This window comes from Falco biarmicus, chromosome Z (assembly GCF_023638135.1).
Source record: "Falco biarmicus isolate bFalBia1 chromosome Z, bFalBia1.pri, whole genome shotgun sequence".
In the NCBI taxonomy this organism is placed as follows: domain Eukaryota; kingdom Metazoa; phylum Chordata; class Aves; order Falconiformes; family Falconidae; genus Falco; species Falco biarmicus.
The window spans coordinates 47,973,221-47,993,453 of record NC_079311.1 but is presented as its reverse complement, the minus strand read 5'-3'; the positions used below and the strand labels follow the sequence as shown (position 1 = coordinate 47,993,453).

At 39.5% G+C, this 20,233-nt stretch overlaps 1 protein-coding gene across 2 annotated transcripts in view; it reads right to left on the bottom strand.

Moving 5' to 3' along the window:
- Positions 1-20,233, bottom strand: part of PCSK5 (proprotein convertase subtilisin/kexin type 5) — a 247,790-nt gene that overhangs the window by 191,240 nt on the left and 36,317 nt on the right. For both annotated transcript variants that reach the window (XM_056325218.1, XM_056325216.1), the window contains exon 3: positions 7,318-7,431. In XM_056325218.1, coding sequence (XP_056181193.1) covers positions 7,318-7,431 — 114 coding nt within the window. The remainder of the gene's footprint in view (positions 1-7,317; positions 7,432-20,233) is intronic.

The following is a 20,233-nucleotide window of genomic DNA, read 5'->3' as shown; positions in this document are numbered from 1 at the left end:
TTACTGAGGGCCAGGCTAGGAACACAAAATCCTTTTCTTTGCACTGCTGCTCTCACTTGGAGTTGGAAGAGGCACAAGATAAGCCAGCTCCCCACAGGGCCAATTTCATCAGTGGCATAAGGGAGGCAAGTGGCCTGTCTAACTCTTCACCTCTATGTCATTTCATGGCTACAGGACCTTAGGAGACTCACATTACTCATTGCTGATAAAGGCTTATTAGCCCCATTCTGGCTGCCATCCAGAGTCAACGATACCCTGTCAGAACACAAATGTCTGTCCGTTCCTGTGAATGCTAGTATAGCTCACCTGGGAGCTCACAAATATAACTGGAGAGCACTATGTAGTGTACTGGAGGAGTTTTCTGAAGAAACAAAATAAGCTGGGTTCACCAGACCCTTCACCAAAGCTCAAAGCAATGCTGACTTCATAGTCCTCACTGGAAGTGAAAAGTAAGCAATTTCTCCTGGGTTATGGTTTCAGCACTAGAGCTCAAGGCAACCAGCCCTAGATGCAGCTAATTCAGATCTCACCAGTCTGCAAAGACTGCTCTCAACTGCAGTACAAATTATATTTCATCTCTTTGTACCACAAATGTTCTGGTGCAAATACACAAGGATGACTGATAAATATTGGCTGTTGAGTTAAACTTTCCAGCAAGTCTTTTTATCTTCAACAACTTTCTAAAAGCCTTAGCAACCTCACACTACATCTATAATTGTGCAACAGTATTATATAGCTGTCTCATCCAAGTAATTTACCAAGTATTATTCACCAAACAATTTGGAAACACTGTTTCTACCATGGCTCAATCGCCTAGTTTTATTGTGCCCTGCTGGCACTGCTACAATCCTCTTCCACCTTGAATCCCCTAAAACACTTTGCATTTGTACATCTGCTTGTACTTTCAGTCCAGTTTTGGAAATCAGAAATGCTCTTCCCAAAGACCCCAGAGCTAAGTCATAACATAAGCAGTTGGAGAAACAGGACAGCCAGGCATTGTATCTTTTCTTAGGTTTACAGATTTCTAGTGGAGTATCTTTTCAGAAGTTTTGTGAGAAAATCTGACTTCTTCAGCAACTGAAATACATTATGCTTACCTAGCATGGTTTTCCTATTTTTAGAAAGACTACATAAACTATAGTGTCTTGTAGTCCTTTTCCATTATATTGCTACCTCTCGGAGAAAACTAGCAGACTATGGAGAGGTACAATGCAGGTTTACAAAAGCCCTTCTTTTGGGTCCCAAACAGAAGACTGTGAAATCATCTGCTGTTAGCACTCTCCAAATGTATTTTGTCTTCCACCTACTCTCCCAAAGTACGGTTTACTTCTAGAAAGAAGGAATAACAGGGAATAAATGTGAAGAGAAAATAACAAAGACTAAGAAAAGGAAAGAGATTCAGAAAAAGGAAAATAATTTTCAGAAGAGGAAGTAATTAATTTTTAGAGATCAACAGCAAAAACAAGCCTTCAAATGATTTAAGGCAGAAGGTAAGCTGACATCATTGTAGACCTAAAATACACATAAAACAAAATGAAAGCTTTACTTCAGTGAGGCTTTGAGTTATCCTTTATGCTGGTGTGGGATGTGTTTAGCAATGACAATTTAAAGACAGCGTTTTCTTTAGTTTAGATATTTAATAGCTGGTGTCCTCCTTCCTCCATTCCAAGCAGCTTATGAATGTGACCATCTCACCCATTTTCTATCTGAGAACCTGACAGGCAAGTTCCTGTGTTCCACTTCTTGCTGTTGTTTACAACCGAAGTTATATTGTCAGCTGTTTTCCTATGTTCTCAGGTAAGTTTCACTGCTATAAAAATTTTCAGGATGGTTCCCAAGTATGCATTTGAGAGACCCTGCCTAGCTTCTTCTCTGAGTAGAACAGCATTTTTAAAGTTATATTATTTATTTTCATGGGTAGCTCAGTTATTTTATGCTGTAGTTTCTCTGAGGAATGCCATCTTGCCCTGGAGATTTACTGCAATGGTAGTTCCAGCTTTCCCTCATGTATCTCCGACAGTGCCATACCTTCTCTAGCTATAAGGAGTAACCTCTGGATACTCATTTCTTCTTCTCTGATGAAGTGGCATCCAGTGGTAAGAAAACATTTGGCTTATAGACTTTAGCTACCACAATTATTCTCAGGTGCTCCAACTGAACCGTGCCTTGTCCTCTAGCCTCACATCTTAAAATACCATACTCCTCCTCCAGCAAATTCTTAGTCCCACAGAAATATCCTGTTACATGTTCAATTCCTGCCCAGCAGTAACTAGGCCATGCAGTGTGGAAAGAACCTGGTAGGAAGTGGAAACTTCTTCAAATCAGAGGACCCTGTCAGCAATAGCAATTATTATTAACAATAGAAGGGATGATAACAGTACTGGAGTGGATTATCCTTGATCAGTGTTGAAAAATACTTGTGCCTGTCTGAACTGGCTGTAGAGACATAATCAGTGTCTTTGTAGTCTAACAATAGTTTGTTAAAAAAAAGGCGAAATTAATTTATTGCGGTTACATTCTATTTTAAAACAACATGCAATGGAGCCCAGCATCACAGCAGAGCTAGATTACAGCTGCAGAAAGCTGTGCTCGTGTGCCCTTGCGATTCCAGTTTCATCTGACCACTACGAAGCTCTTCTGAAGCGGGGAGCAAAAAGGAACGGTCAGCAAAGAGAGTCTTGTGACTGGAGTCTATTAAGTCAATGCTAGCTATATTAACCACATCTTTGCACATATTTTTAGTTTTTTTATATGTACTTCCACTGGTTTTTATGACCATCCTTCCATGCAGGCAAGATGAGGATACTCATTAAACCAACCCACAAGTACAGTGAAACTGGTTAGGCACAAAGTCCCCGTAGTCATTCCAAAGACACTGTTTGTTACTGTTACAAGTTAAGTAAAATGGTTTCAGATAGCAGTAGGGCTTCAGGGCTGACTTGAACCTCTTTCAGTTATGCAAACTGGGTTTATACAGTTCATCCAGTTATTGGCAAACAAGGTATTCTGTCAACCTCAATGAAAGAGAAGAAATTAATTAGATGTAACATGATGATACAAAGATAGATGAGCTCAGGGGATGGCATATGGGACTTCACTCTCTCCTGACTCAAAATTTGGAAAGGAATGTTAACTAGGGACCTTCTTTCCCTTTGATTTTATTTATTTGATATCAGTTAATTGTGAGCAAGCTGGACCCAACAACTATAGCTCAGTTTTGAGTATTTGTTAACAGTTGAACAGGTGAATTTTCATGTGTTACTTAATTTATAAAAATATTCTATGTTACTCTTAAGCACAGATGCCTCAGGATTCAGAGGTCATGATAAAGCACTTGGGGTTTTTTCAACTTTCTTTGCTTTGAGGGAGGGAAGTCAGAAGAAAATTGCCTTTTCCTTGTTATTAGAAAGCATGAGAAGCTGTAATTTCTCAATAGATAATGCCTTGGTGAAAAGTACAAGTATACTTGTTCAGGTAATGAGTGGCTCTGGAAGCTCTGTCTGCTTCAGCTTCCACAGAACCATTACGATTTTAAATAACTATATTCCTAATCTCTCTGCTCTTTCTATGAATGTGTTTAGAGCAAATGGAAAAAAACAGAGTGATTAAAAAAAGACCTTCTAATTTTTTCACAGAATAACTCTTAAGAGATACTTTTAAACCATTTGATGGCCCAGATGGGAAAGAAGGCCTGAACCCACCCTGTAACTTCTTAGCATGGATATCACACAAACTAAAATATATTTCTAGCCCAGGCAATTAGAACTACAAGGGCTGGTACTTGAGAAAAAAAAAAGACGGAGGGAAAACGTCAATCAGATATTGCTTGACAAAGTCTTTGAATAAAAGGACTTGTGTCAACAAATCTGAAATACATTTACAGTCCTGTTAGAGATTATGCCAGTTCAACGGCCAAAGGTATCAATCTTAACCCACCGTGAAGTTACTTATTAATCCAAATGCAAACCTGTACATGATAATACTTTATTACTTTCTCAATACCATGTCTGCAGCCAGCAACCTAAAAAACTCTTTCTGACATAGCAATGACTGAAACCATTAACTAACCTTGAATTCCTTCCCCCCCCCCCCCCCCCCCCTTCAGTTTATACAGGTAAATAAGATTAACAAAAGTCGCTATGGTTACAATCACAAATACAGTCATATGAGGATATCTGGTAATGACCCGTCAGTCCTGAAGTCAACCCATTCACATAGTTTTAGCTATTCTCTCTGCTGAAATAGTGTACTCAATAATACTTTGCCGATCTCTCTCAACACAACATCATCACATTTCTACCACTAAAGATATTGCAAATATACAGATATTCAGTAGAGGTAAATGCTATAAGTCAGGAAAAGCCCCTTCCCAGAGGGTCTGCAAGTGAGGACTTTGCCACAGGTATAGAAATGACAATATCCTGAAAGTTGTACAAGACAAACAGTAAAGTCCATTTGCTGCCCTGAAGTGCTTTCTCTGTTAGACTGGCAGTTGTGGGGCAGATGTGAAGCAGTGTGGCTAGGCAACACAACTGATTTATAAATACTTTCCCCAATACAATTACAGGCAACTGCTATAAGCATTTATTATCAGATAAAAAAACACGCCACTAATCTAGTTCCACCAAAAAGCTATGATAGCACTAAAAACCTTGTATATAAATCTAGGAGCACAAAAGAAAAACTACATAAGGTAACCTAGATGATATATCACAGAATCCTAGAGTATCTCAAGTTGGAAGGGATCCATAAGGACCACTGGATCCTCGCAGGGTGTATAGTGCGTTTTTGCTTGACTGCTGTTATTGTCTTGAAGTTTGGCCTCCCTTTTCTTAGTCTAACAGAGATGAAAGTCTGTAGCAATTACAGCACACTACCTAAAGATAAATCACTGTTATTTTCTAGTTTTGATTAAAAATGCTGAAATACAATTTTTTAAAAATGAGAACTGACAGGACACAGTATCATGATCTACTGTCATTTATTGGAATCTGCCTGTCACTTTATGCACATGGTTATAGGATAGTCAGACTGAATAAACATACATATTAGAGTAGACAGACAAGTATACACCTTTCAGTAAACTGGGAAAAAGACCTACCATAATCTCATGACCCAAAATAATACAGCTTTCACAAACAATTGTAAAGAATGGCATGTGGATAAAAGCTGTTTTCAAAGTGGACAATGAACTGCTAAAAAAGCCTCTTAGCTACATCAACCCAATACTGCAATTCAAGAAAAATGAAATAGATTTCTGCTGTATCAGGAGAGTTACTGCCTGAAAGATATAGACCTCTAATTGCTCGGAAAGAGTACTATGGAACAATTTTTCCATCAGAAAAGAAGAGTTAGTAGTACAACTCTTTAATAAAAATAAGAGGAATTTAGAAGTAGAGTTATAATTAACCTCTAATTAGAACACAAGAACATAGGAAACAGAATAGGAGATCTACTAGACTTTCTGACTGACAACATGCTCATGTGATGTATCCACGAAGATACGGACTTCTGACTGAGTTTACTAACAGCAACTGTTTACTGTTAAGTTACAAATTAGCTATGACTTCTTTTGTTTTTCAGTGTCTACAGCCATGAACTACAGGCCAAAATGAAATTAATAAAAACTTAAAAATATTTTTAAAGTTGTGTTAGGACAACTTTGTTCATTTATCTGAAATAATAAAACAATTCTTTGAAAGTAAAAAAAAAAATCTGAAAAGACAGTATCTACTTACAGGAAAATTACGTTACATATTATTGCCAGAAAAGCATATTCTCCTCCCTGTCTGATGCAATGCAATCTATCAAGTCATAAAATCTTCTCAGTGTCTTACTGTCAGCAACATAGGTGATGGAGGTAGTGAGAAAATAACATGTAGGGATTTAGAACTACATCAACAGGACAGTAGAAAAAGAGAGCAAGTCTTTTATCAGCAAAAATGGAGACGTCAGCTGGAGTCAACTGCCTACTAAATACAACTTTTCATTGTACTGGTGGATGTAAAGCTGGACATGAGCCAGCAACGTGCGCCTCAGCCCAGAAAGCCAACTGTATCCTGGGCTGCATCAAAAGAAAAGTGGCAGTATGCTGAAGGAGGTGATTCTGCCCCTCTGCTGTACTCTCATGACACCCCACCTGGAGTGCTGTATCCAGCTCTGGAGCCCTCAGTGCAGGAAAGACATTGACCTATTGGAACACATCCAGAGGAGGGCCCCAGAAATGATTGGAGGGATAGAGATGGAACACTTCTCCTATGAGGAAAGGCTGAGAGAATTGGGGTCATTCAGCCTGAAGAGAAGGCTCCTGGGAGACCTTATTTGTGGCCTTTCAATACTTCAAGCGGGCTTCTAAGAAAGATGGGGACAGACTTCTATTAGGGCCTGTTGTGACAGGGCAAGGGATAACAGTTTAAACTAAAAGAAGGTAGATTCAGACTAGGTATAAGGAAGACATTTCTTACTATGAGGGTGGTGAGACACTGGAAAAGATTGCCCAGAGGGCCAGAGGGGTGGTAGATGCCACATCCCTGGAATTGTTTAAGGCCAGTTTGGATGGTGCTCTGAGCAACATGATGTAGCTTAAGAAGTCACTTGCAGAAGGACTGGATTTGACCTTTAAAGGTCCCTTCCAACCCAAACCATTCTATGATTCTATGATTCTATGACTTGCACCTTCCTAGGCAAAATGAGGATATTTTAAAAAAACTGTGAATACAGAAGTTCCACTTCAAGATTTAACTGTGACTATCAGGGAAAAAAAAAACAAAAAACAAACAAAAAAACCCACATTCTGCTTGGAAAACATGCAGCTCATGTCAGACACAGCACAAGCAACCCATTTATTTCAACAATGCAATTGTTAATTAATAAAAACAGTGTAATTATAACACTGAGAAGTCAGTGTTTTGTGGTTCTTCTGTTTCAGAACATGAGACATTTATATCACACGCATACTATATCATGTTGGAGACAGAGAACTAGGCACACTGAAAACAAGTGGTTTCAATGCTCTCACAGAGTATGGCTAAGTTTCTTCCATTCTCCTTGGTGAAAGTTTATCCTCTAATAAGTAATTCCCAAGACATCCTGCAATAGGAAGCATTCATGAATGAATGCATTAATAAATGTTTTCTATTGCAGGGCCCACTGGGAATTCTTTATAACTCTTGTAACGAGTTTCCAGACCTTCTTTAGTTACATAAAAACCCCAAAATTTGCTTTTTCTGAACATACTATTTTGCCTTTTTTCAAAATATCACAGCACACAACTAAATGCTAGCATGAAACAGGGCCAATGACCCTGTATGTACTTACCATGTACCACATGCTTGGCCACTTGGGATCATTGAAATAAGTGGACTGGGTACCACCAGGTTTATAATCCCTCTTTATCCTTCTTTTAACCACCTGCTGTTGTATCCACTCCACCTGCCAACCAGGAAAACATATGGAAAGTGTTAAGGTTCCGTGGAGATTATCAAGAAATGTGTGAAATCTTGGGAAGTTTCCCATTACTGTAGTCCAAGACATATTTCATGTTAAAGAGTTCATTTTGGCAGTTGGAACACACAGCTCACCTTGGCATACTGTTCACTAAGGAATACATCCAATTTAGTTAGTGTTACAAATCTCCCTGAACAACTACTTAAATCCCCTGCTAGAAGGACTTCACTGACTATCATCTTTTGATCATTATTTTATTATTTTTTGTTATTAGACTAGCTCCTTTCAAATTTATAATCCAGTTACTTTTACAAGATATAACAATATATTACAATGATAAATTAATTAAATTTCTCACAGGGTGAGGGCTTTTTTTTAGTTTTGTTCTTTAATTATTATTGAAGTCTGTTCCTGAAAACAAAAACAGTCAGAAAATTATTCAAACTTTTTGCTAAACCAATATCTAAATCACCTTCACCGCCTGGAATGAGAAAACCAAAATTAAACTGTATTCTTATCAAAGTGACTCTTCATTAAGACTGTCTCAGACAGGAACTCTGAAACTTTATAGTATATTCTCCCTCAGGAGAAACAGCTGGGTTCCGAGCAACAGGTCAAATTACAACAACAACAAGAAGAGCTTGAAACAGGAGAAGAAATATAATGGTTAAAAATGTAATTCAGAAAGTTATATCCCTGTCTGCCTGATACCTCTTCAAAGATTCATGACAGATCTCGAAAGGGCGACACCAGAAGTGACAACAATGTTAGAGCAGACAGAATTCTCCCATTATTTCTGCATTAGCTATTCTAAATGGGAGTTAGTTTCTATAAATGTAAATAATATAAACTATCCACACAGAAACTCAAGTTATATTTACACACATCTAGCTTCCTGACTGCCTATATTTCTGCTGAATTGTTTCACAGGATCTAACTATAAAAATCCAATTCACCTCTCTCCGAGACAGCCATTTGCTAGTAGCAGCCAACTCTGTACCTTTTATTTGTGCTGTTTATGAATATCCATGTACACACAGGAACATACAAATGTATAAAAAATGTTTACTTTCAGCTCATATATGTATTTGTCACTTGTCAGAGATGGTGTTAATGTTTCCCCTGAGCAGGATAATCTCTCTACTATGCATCCACAACTCAGCTTCAAATCCTTATACAGAGGTCCATTTACCTTAACAGAAATTCTGCTTCAGATCCACACCACGCCTACCTCCACCACCTCTATTATACCACTCTGGCCTCTACTTGGTCAGGTGAAAATACAGGAAGACATCCCTGAATTTGCCATGAAAGGATTCCCAGGACATTCTTTACCAAGATTGGCAAGGCTTCATTGTTTTCTCTAAAAAGAAGAAATGAATTTTTCCTCTTCCCAAGCTCTTCCCAAGAACTTCAGGGTCAAGAGTATTCTTCGAGAGGAGGAAATATACAGTCCATTTCTCTGTTAAATGTTCTAGGAACAATCATAGATCTCTTTCTGCTACTGAGAGAATTGAGAAATTTAATAGTGTGCCTTTCTGTGCTTCCCTTTCAGCTCAGGCTGAAATCCATCTTGGTGGATGCCCTCTCAAAGAGCCGAGAGCTCTCTGTCCCCTTCAGACATTACAGGATCCAGAGGTCCCTTCAGCAGTAGCAGACAGCTGGTCAGTCTTAGGTGCCATTTGATGTAACAAAGTCAGGCCTGTAAGATGCACAGAGCATGTCTGGGCAAAGGCCAGAGGAGGGAGAGCCAAAAGACTCTGGTAAGCACTAAGCCTTACAGCTGCTTTAGAGTGGGATCAACAACCCTCTTGACTAGACCTCTGCTCCATGAAAACAGGCTGATTTAGAACCAACTTATAAGGAACTAGGGTTCATTGTCACTTGCTACTAATACGTGCCTTCTTTTGCAGACCCTCACAACAGAAGCTCGTTTATCTTCATTTTCTTTCCTTGCAGGTAGCCCAGACCTCCCAACATATCTGAAGCCAACTGAGAGGCATCCCATGTATCATTTGATCCCTGACTCCACAGCTGCCTGGATTGTCGCAGATCATGGACCGAGATCTTCTATTACTAGTATTTAGCAATCAATAACAAAAAACCTTCAACAGGTCTCAATAAGCAACCATGGTTTTCAGTTTATATAGATCATCTTCCAAGCCTTATGAGATGTCGCTCTCAGTGCTTGAAATATTTACAACTAAGTGAGAGGTCTCAAACTTCTATGCTGAAAGAGTATTTACTGTCGTCTTGACTCATCCTCAGCCATAGGAGTGTTAACCATGTTAAGAAAGTTGTTTAAGTCAATAAATTTCAACACTGCCCAGGCCAAGAGCACACAGAGCACACCTTGCCATGCATGGTAACTCATTACAAAAACTCATCCCTTTCCTGAGTCTGCAGGGAGGAGTTACAAATGCCTACCACCAACACAATCTGAGGATCTGATGGTGTTGTCAAAGGGCCAACAAAGGAAAAACAATGAGATAGACTCAGCAGAAGAGGATTAAACTTTCTACCACTACAATTCCTGATTTGGATACATAAGCATTAATGAAGGAAGGTACAATACTACTATTGCCTTGAGGAGCTGCAAATCAGAGACTCAGGGCATCTTGTAATTAGGAACTCCTGTACATCAAGGCTGCTATAAAAGCTACCATTAGCAACTGTGAGAAGTTTTTGAAAAATGCCTTTCTTTTGTAAATGGAGCCAGGCAAGTGTAAAGTATTCCAGAAGCCTGTGCAACACACAAGTTTGAACTTCAACCACCTAATATCATTTAAATGAAAGGGTTTTTCCTGACAAGAAAAATTGCTAAATCCTTACTATTCACTGTGAAAATATGTTGCCTCCATTTATTTACTGCCTATTCAGCTGCAGTTACCTGCTGACCATTAAAAAGGTTGGAACATAAAGGCAGCATAGTACTTGTGGAGACTGATACATGCATATATTGATGCCTTAAAAAAAATGCCCAATTAATTCATTTTCTATTTCCTTTATTCCAGACATTATCAAGAACACTTATCAGGCAGTTATTTAGCCCAGGCAATCATAAACGCTGTGTCATTGCACAATTCCAGTTTATTGGAAAAATAATTGAACACATAATAGTAGATGGTTAGCTTTTAGTAAGATATAGATAAATATTTTTCTGTATCTTATCTAGTCTCTTTTTTTAAAAAAAAAAGTGACTGTAGTTCAGATTAAGAGTCTGTTGCAGGGCCTGCCCTTTTTATATGCTGGATGTTGCCCATAATTCCCATTTCCTCACCTCCTAGCAAAGTGTGGGAAAACATACGAAAAAGTAATTTTACATGAGGGCTGTGCAGCTTGCGTGATCAGATCCAAAGCCAGAAAAAAGAAATCTAACCTCTTGTCTTCCCATGAGACCTAATGACAATTCTATGTATGCACAAAATTACTGTAAGTGAAAGGGCCATTTGATTTCATACAAATACAGAGGGGAATAAATGGCATGTTAGCCTAAGTATTCATATGGGAAGATAGTGCAGACAGCTCTCTAATAATGGAACGGAATAGAATGGAATAGAATGGAATAGAATCGAATATTCCAGTTGGAAGGGACCTAGAACGATCATCTAGTCCAACTATCTGAACAATTCTGGGCTGACCAAAAGTTAAAGTATATTAAAGGCATTGTCCAAATGCCTATTAAACACTTGCAGACTTGGGGCCACCTGTCTAGGAAACTTGTTCCAGTGTTTGACAACCCTCTGGGTAAAGAAATGATTCCTAATGTCCAGCCTAAACTTTACCTGGTGCACTGTTGAGTCATTCCCATGTGTCCTATCGCTGGATCCCATGGAGAAGAGACCAGCACCACCCTCTCCACCTCCCCTCCTTTTCTCCAAACTAGACAAACCTGGTGTAAAACATTAGGACCCACTTTGAGCACTACAGATACCCACACCAGTGAAAGGGGGAAGTCAAAATGGCCATTCCCAGTCAGTGACTGTGCACGCTATGACGGAGACAGTGCAAGATACTAAACAGAGTAATCTAAAACACCACAACATGCCTGATCGCAGTCCTGATTATAGCCTTGTCTCGAAGACTATTAGCAGACACCTTATGTTGAGATCTGCTTACTAATTGTTTTTGTTCTGAGGACATACTGTTACAGCCATCTAAAATACAATTAAAAACATAGGTAGACAACGTTCTCATCTGAGAAGTCAGTGTATAAAATTTGGTTTACAGAAAATATAATTGATATAAAAGTAGAATAGCTCACTCCACTGAACCACAGGGGTTAGTTTTTTTCTGTATTAAGTGAACAGATAAACTCGCCAGTTTAAATGAAATTGTGCAATCACTGCGTTATATTAATGAACACATGGTCAAGACTCAGCAGTTATTTTAGTATTCTGACATGTATTTGAGTATTTTATGGGTATTCATCCACATGCCACTGTCAAATGCCTGTTATATCTTGGGCTTGTTTGATTTTGTATGAAAAGAGCTCATTCGTATAAAAATATTTTCTTTCAAAAAGTGTCCACACTTTCTAACCTGAAGGCCTTGAAGGAAAATCTCTGGAGTAATTGATTATACAGATTCCCATTTCTTGCCAAAAGGAGACTCTATGCAAACAATGAGGTGCATTTTAACATTTCCATAAAGTCACACTTACTGAGGGGGAACAGTGCCCTTTTTCCCATTGACTTCAGCTTCAAAAGTTCCATTTCCTGAAAGTCTAGAAATCAAAGCCAAGCCAGATTGGAGACCAAACTAAAAAAAAAAATTAAAAAAATCACCATTTCCAGCCTTGTCACTTCAGCACTCATGGGGTTGTTCTGTGCACGATGCAGCTTTTCTTTACAGACATGCGTAGAACAGTGCTGTCGCATAAAAGGTGCTCTGAGCTAATTCAAACGCTCTCTTTAAGTACTAAAAATTATAATGTAATGCTAGGTCTGTGTGAAACAAAACTAATTTCTACCATTTTCACTCTCATTCATTCAATAGAATTATTGGCAAAGGAGCCCCATGTAAGTATGCTGGAGCAAGACTTCCTCCAGTGTAATAAAACTGTGAAAAAAACATTTGAAAAATGGAAAAAAAAAATAACATGCTGAAAAAAATAATCTACCAATTTTTAAAAGTGGTGTGGTTTTTAACATACAAACATTACACTCTTGTGAAAGAGTACTTTTTCAAATATATCATGAGAGTGTTTGCTTGAATAAATATTTTCAAATTGACTAAAAATGTGTCAAGTTCAGTATGTGAAAATGCCATTACAATAAAGCAAAAGTTACAGGCAAGCTGGCATGTAATCCTTTCCATTTTGAGGAAAATATGCATGGGGAAAAAAACCACCCTAACTTTGAAGTAGGTTATACATTTCATACCAGAATCTATGATTGTTATATTGCACAATTAAACATGAAGATGTAGGTCTTCAGCCTGTGAAGAAGAGTTGCTGAAGGTGCCACTCCCAAATGTAATCATGGCTTTATCCCTTGTCCTGCTGTCATTCACCTCAATCTGTCCTACACTTGTAAGAAGAAATTAGAAATTCCTGCTCAGATAACAAGAAAGCAGGTGCCACGGGAACACTATAGATTTAAGAGAAACAGGGAGAGAGAAAACTCAAGACAGGGGACGTGGAAAGTATCACCAAGCAAGGAGCAAATCTCTACAGAGCCAGGACAGACCAGCAGAAGAGGGAACGTCAGTGGGAAGTTGGCACTGGACAGCATTGCAGCATCCTGGGCGAGCATCCTCCTTCCCCATGGGGTCAATCTCATGCTGCATCTGGCACACATAATTCTTCATTTGCCTGAAGACCCTCACCACTCACATACATATGAATTATAAAAGGACGGGAAAAGGACGGGAGTAGGGCTGCCACTCTCAGAGACAGAACATGAGACTGTGATTGGCCCAGATTGGCCATAGGAGAAAGACTGTTCTAGTTTCTACTCTAGAGGGAAGGGATGCCATCCAGAGGGACCTTGACAGGCTAGAGGGGTGAGCCCATGTGAACAGCATGAAGATCAACAAGGCCAAGTGTAAGGTCCTGCACCTGGGTCTGGGCAATCCCAAATACAAATACAGGCTAGGCAATGAGTGGGTTAAAAGCAGCCCTGTGGGGAAGGACTCGGGAGTATTGGTGGGTGCAAAATTGAATATGAGCACGCAATGTGCACTCACAGCCCAGAAAGACAACTGCATCCTGGGCTGCCTCAAAAGAAGTGTGGCTACAAAGTTGAGGGAGGGGATTCTGCCCCTCTGTTCTGCTCCTGTGAGACCCCACCTGGAGTACTGCATCCAGCTCTGTGGTCCCCAGCATGACAAAGACATAGACCTGCTTGACCAGGTCTAGAGGAGGGCCACAAAGATGATCAGGGGGCTGCAGCACCTCTCCTGTGAAGACAGGCTGTGGGGTTTGTTCAGCCTGGAGAAAGCTCCACACAGACCTTATAGTGGCCTTCCAGTACCTAAAGGGAGCCTACAAGAAAGATGGGGAAGGACTCTTTATCAGGGAGTGTAGTGACAGGACCAGGGGTAATGGTTTTAAACTGAAAGAGAGCAGACTTAGATTAGATGTTGGAAACAAATTCTTCACTGTGAGGGTGGTGAGACACTGGAACAGGCTGCCCAGAGAAGCTGTGGCTGCCCCATCCCTGGCAGTGTTGACGGCCAGGTTGGATGGGGCATTGAGCAACCTGGTCTGGTGGAAGGTGCCCCTGCCCATGGCAGCGGGGTTGGAACTACATGATGTTTAAGGTCCTTTCCAGTCCAAACCATTCTATGAATCTATGCTTCTAACAAAAACCATACGTACCCTAGCTGTCCCATCATGAAATCTTCTGTGACCCAAGATCTACTTAAGCATATCATTTGACAACACTCTTTTTACATTTCATGTTGTAACAAAAACAAAAAGTCAATAAATTTATGATTGAAGTGTGCAGGAGGATATAGTAATATCCGAGGGCTATATCCTGGTTACTGAACAACTGAGACCGAAGCCATTACTCAGGCATGCAGGAGGGGTGACTAAGACTATTGGCACATCTCCTGCTATCCATGTGCAGAATCACGGAAGTGAGACCCCCAAAGCTGGACTGTTCAGCTTAAGAAGAATTTTGTGGGTTTTAAAAATTATAATTAAACACCAAGCTATTTTCTTGACCTAACAGTATTCTCTGAGTCATAGTAGCAGCAGCCAGTTTGCACCACAAAAATAAATGAAGACAGTTGGGTAAAGCAGCTGTTGACACAGGTCAAGAGCATGGAAAATTATTGCAGATAGCATTTTACGAACTGTAGGGTCTAAAGTTGGATAAAAAGTCAATGAATTCAGCAGTGCTACGTGATGCATTCGTGCTGAATGACGAAGTGCTTCTTCAGCAAGGGTCAATGACAATCCACAATCAAAGCAGTTGTCATAATTATGCCACACATTCTGAAAAAAGCAAGATAAAAAAAGACACAGATGTTAGGACAGGCTGGGGAGAGAAAAGCAGAGGAGGAAAGAAGACAGCAGAGAATGCTTGAAATTACCACTTAAGCCCAAAGAAACACATCTTGCACAACAGCAGGGCAAGCTACCACAGTCTCACCAGTGGAACAAAGCTGAAATTCAGCGCACATTTTTCCATCTCATAGCCACAGAAAAGCCAGTCAATGGTCTCCACCCACTTTGCTACATACAGATAATGTATGTAGCACTATAGCCATACTTACACATCCATAAGGTACAATGATCCACAGCTGCGCATTTTAATGTATTTGAAACATCCTTTGCCTTTCCACTATACCTTTCCCATGCCCAGAGCTCTTCACAAATATCAACACGTATCAGCCTACAACTATACATGGCCTCAAAGTCTTCTTCCTGCTTTAGAAGCAAGACAGTTGCAATAAGTTGGGAAGAGAAAAGGGCACAGCCCGGGTAGAAGTGAAGATGCACAGTCTCTGTCCCAAGGCAGTTTATTAGCAGCGAGAGCTACTCAAAGAACAAGAATCACACTGAAATTCTGGAGAAGCTCAGCATGTCTGCTGCTGGCCAGGACTCATGTCCCACTGGAAAAGTAGGGAACAACAAAAGGCAAAAAGACGCACATTTTCTCTCCCTGGGGAAGTGTCAGCAGGTTTGCTATTCATAGGTGCGACTGTAACAACTGCTGAGTGAACGTGGCCATGGCCTCTGCCCAGCCACCCCTCTTGTGCACTGTACCACAGCAGACCACAGAGCAGTTCAAAATTACAGGATGAAAATCACACAGCAGCTTTGTGGCAGAGCTGAGAACAAGTTCCAGGAGGCCTGGGCTCCTGCCTGGTCACTTCCAGCAGCATCAGCTCCAGCTGTCATAAGCAAAGTGTGTCTCAAGCAACTGGGGAATTTCCCCTTAGATCTGAAGTGCCCCAACCAGCTCAGATGCTCTGGGTCAGTCTCTGAAATAATTCAGACTTGGAAAAGTGAGGAAAAATCTTTATTACACCAGCTTAAAAGCAATACTTCTGTTTATATAAGATAATTAATCATTTATAGCCACATGCCATACAACTTGCCTCCCAACAACTCAAGAGTTATAAGGCAACACACTTTAAAAAAAGACCATCTCTAACTGATAGCTCTGCTTACACCATTACGTATGACATTAGGATATCTAGCCTTCAGACTGCATAATCATCTAGAATTTCAATACTCCATGAGGATCTGTATTAATATCACTCTGAACATAAACTGATATGTCATAACTCCATCTAACTTAGGCCTAGAATTGAATCTTCTTAAAAACTGAAAGGCTGGTGCTAAATCCAGTATCTACTAGGGGATAAAACTTTAAGCTCTCTAAACTTAATTAGCTTTGGAGTCTAACATCTGGCAGTTGAAATATCTTGGGTTCTATGTTTGTATTACTGTAGCAATGATGATATATAACAAATAAACCTGTAGAAATTTCTTACATATTCTTTTTCTTTCCTTAGGCTAGTCATACAACTCTTGTCATAAATCATTTAAGTCCTTCAGACATCTGCACGTGCTAATTTAAGGTGGCCTTAAATCATTTACTAAATGACTTCTCAGGAAGGCAGGTCTCTGCCATGGGGTCAAATTCAAATGTCAAAAATACCAGTGTAATTGTAAAGGTGTTGATTCAGTCAAGGGTTTGCCACGGATTCTATTGGTGTAGATATCCACAGCAGTTCAGCAAATCCACTGAGAACTAGTGAGACAGTAAAAGTATTCCATAATTAAGTGTTACATTATATTATATTCAACAGTGGTATATTGGTCTTGCCAAAACAAATACTTCTCCTGAGTAGCCTATTCACTGATCAAAACCCCCTTGAAACTGTCATCATATGTTATTGTTGCTCTCTACAGAAGAAGAAACTACCATCTACTACTCAGTATATTTCCAGGACTTTTGTTTAATGATGCTTTGCCAACAAGGAAACTTTACATAAATCCGCCATGGAAAAATTCAGTCACAAAGCATATACTAAATATGAAATCAAGCAGTTTTCTGATCAGAGTACTTTAAGCCACAGGGAAAGTTGATCCCGTCGGAGGTTTGTTTTTTTTTTTGGTACTGCCTGTATCACTACTGTTTAGTATAACCCTAATCATAAGAAAAATCTAGATTATTTTTTTCCAAACTTACTCTGTGCATACCATATACTTAGAAGTAGGTAACTAAAATCCAGAATTGAGCCAAAAGCACTTATATCAAGTTTCAGTTTTAGAGTTTTGAAATATTAAAAATAATTTTGCTCTTTATGGAAGTATCAGTGGCATATTTTACACCACCTCATTTCACCAGTTCTTCGGCATTTCAGATGGCCTTGTAGCACAACTTGATAGACACGCCTATTTCTTTCATGGCCAGCATCTTTGTCTCTGATCTATCACTTCAAATAAGAGATGGGAATTTGCATCGTCTCCTCTGGCACAAGCTGTAGTGAAAAAAACCCCAAACATAAATAGAAAAGGGGAACATCCTGTGTCCTTTAAAGTCATTGCTGGCTTAATCTCTCTTTTCCTGAGACTGTGACACAAGCTCCAGCATACCTCTTTCTGCCCTGAACTGCAGTCCTGCAGCTGTCAGTGAAGTTTTCTGCTATTAAAATACTGATTTCTGCAGGCAGCTCTTAAACATCATCATCATCATCACCATCTGAAATAAACTGCGAAGAGCTACACATACAGCCAGCCTGAGGAAATGTTGGAGTCCAACCCCCAGGCAAATGAAAAAGGACTGAACTTTCTTTTCTTGCAGTCGTTAGGCTGAAGAAAAGCAAATGTTTTTTCAACTGAAGTACTATTCCCACACCTCACAAATTGCTGACAGTACTTCCAGTGAGGTGGTATCTCTCAGTTTCTGGAAGTCAGACCACGTAAAGGCTGGAGTGATGCTTGATTAACGAACCTGCTGGTTACTGATTTTATTTCTTTTAAAGTCCTGGCTGAAACAAGGGCAACATCTCAGCTTTGCAACTCCTAGATAGTCCCTGTGCATGTTGTGACATTAGAAATGTGCCAAGAACAGTCACTTAGTTATGGATTCATTTCTCTGTGCTCATAATTCACAACAGTCATATTATAAACTGAGAAAAAGAAAATAAAAAACATTATTTTCATGGCTATCATTTATGGGATAGACTTTTCAACTATGTATACTAAAGCTTTTCAGTCTCAATTCAGACCATTTGTATTAGGTTGCAGTGTGGTCTCTACAGTCTTGCCAAAATTTCTGCTATCTATGTTTATGTCATTGGATAACAATCTTTATGAGCTATTTCTACTTTGCCTTCTGTTGGGATAAAAGGACTTTACAATGGCCTAATATAAATGTGATTCTGTATATGATTACTGGCTATGAATAACCTCTGTACCAATAAAACCTTTCTCCTTCTGACCAAGACAATCTTCAAATTTGCAAACATACATCTTCTGAAGTATACAAACATAAGCTTTGTTTGACATAATCTGGGATGGGCTACAGAGATGTCTGCTCTTGCCAGGGAAGACATTTCGGGAGCTTCAAAAACCATAACAGCTTTCATAAACTTTCCTGTTAGTACTATTATTATATCTCAAGTCTTCCGTCTAGTTCCTTTACCTGCTAATAGGAGAGACTGAAGGACAAAACTGGACTCTGGTGGATTAACAACACATATATTACCACCAGACAATAACTTAAAACCACTTGATTGTATTTTCTCTACTTGCCGGGACAATGTGAAAGTCAAAGCAGATAGTAAAAAAATAATCTCAGTCTCTCACAAAGGTGACAGTATTACTAAAATGCCTTCTTCAGACTACCTCATCGAAGTGTACTTGGGCACATAAAAGGTTAAGCAAGCTTACCGTCCATCTGCACTGCGCAGGACTGCAAGCCTCACTGCTAGCTTCCTGCATCCCAGGCAAGAGAAGTGTGTTGACAGAGCAAGGACCCAGGAAAAAATCCCAATAATGATGAAAAGAGACAGACAGATCCACAAGAAAATGGTTCTAGGAGGTGTTCCTAGCTGAGGAAGGGAATTTTATGGGCATTTTAAGTCACGGTGTCCAAACACATATGCTCATCATCAAACTGCTATAGAGGAGTATTATTCACACTCACAGACAGTTAATGTGAAATAGCTAGAGGTTAAAGCTCAATAACCTCAGATAAAGCAAAAAATAGAACATCTTAAAAACTTCTGGAAACTTTCCATTATTGGCACTGTTCTAATTAACATTGGACTACTTCTAAAAGCTACACTCCACTTCAAATAGAAATTAATTCTGGTGAGTCATATGACAACTGGTCAAAGGTGGTTTGTCTAGATGACCACAACACTTCCTTTTGGTCTTACAGACTAGAAGTATTTTGGAGAAACAGTTTCCTAGGAACACCCTGGAAAAGAGAAAACTGTTTAGAATTCAGAAATTCTGATTTTATTTTACGATCACGCAAAGTTGTTATAGCAGCTAATGATGAACCAGTGGACTGAGTCTCAGCTTGGTAGACATATTTAAAAAGAAAATTTTAATTTGGATCCTTTACAAAAGCAAAGACAAACTGATATTGTGGCCTTTGTATTTATTTGGAACTTCAGCATCAATGGGAGCAACAGCATTTACTCCCCCTCAGAAAAAGAGAAAAAATCATGTCAAACAAAAATCTAGGTTAAACACAGCTTATGTAAGCAACGGTCAACACACCAGTGGATATGACTGCTTTAAGTGGATTATATGGAAAGGATTTCACATGAGCATTTTATTTTACTGAAATGTTTGTATTCATAAAAAGCTCCGTGTGACACCAAGAGAAACGTAACTCCACAGAACAAAATACATAGTACTTGCTATGCATTTGCCGTTTGGAGAACTTTTTATTCAGCTGTTAGCACTGCTGCCATTTAGCAGGTACGGAGTCAGCAGCGTGAAGGGTGAAGCTGTATGATGAAGGTCACACACATTCAAGCAGCACAGCTATGAACAGGACATAGATGCTTGGCACCTCCTCTGAGCCATTAAAACTTGCAGCTCACAGGATGGTGAGGATCTGCTAGAGTGAAACAGATCAGCCATAGAAAATAGGCAGCATTCCATCAACATTGACTTTTTAAATGATTGTAAAAGAAAGAAGGGTGCTACACACAAAAAGTTGGGTAGAGGGGGATTCTTTTGCTTTGTTTTGGGGAGGGATGTCTTTCCAGCTTTTAATTACCCATTAGTAATGCTAGATATGACAAATTATCTATGTGTATCACAATTTCTTGCTGTTCACCATTCAGAAGAGCCGAG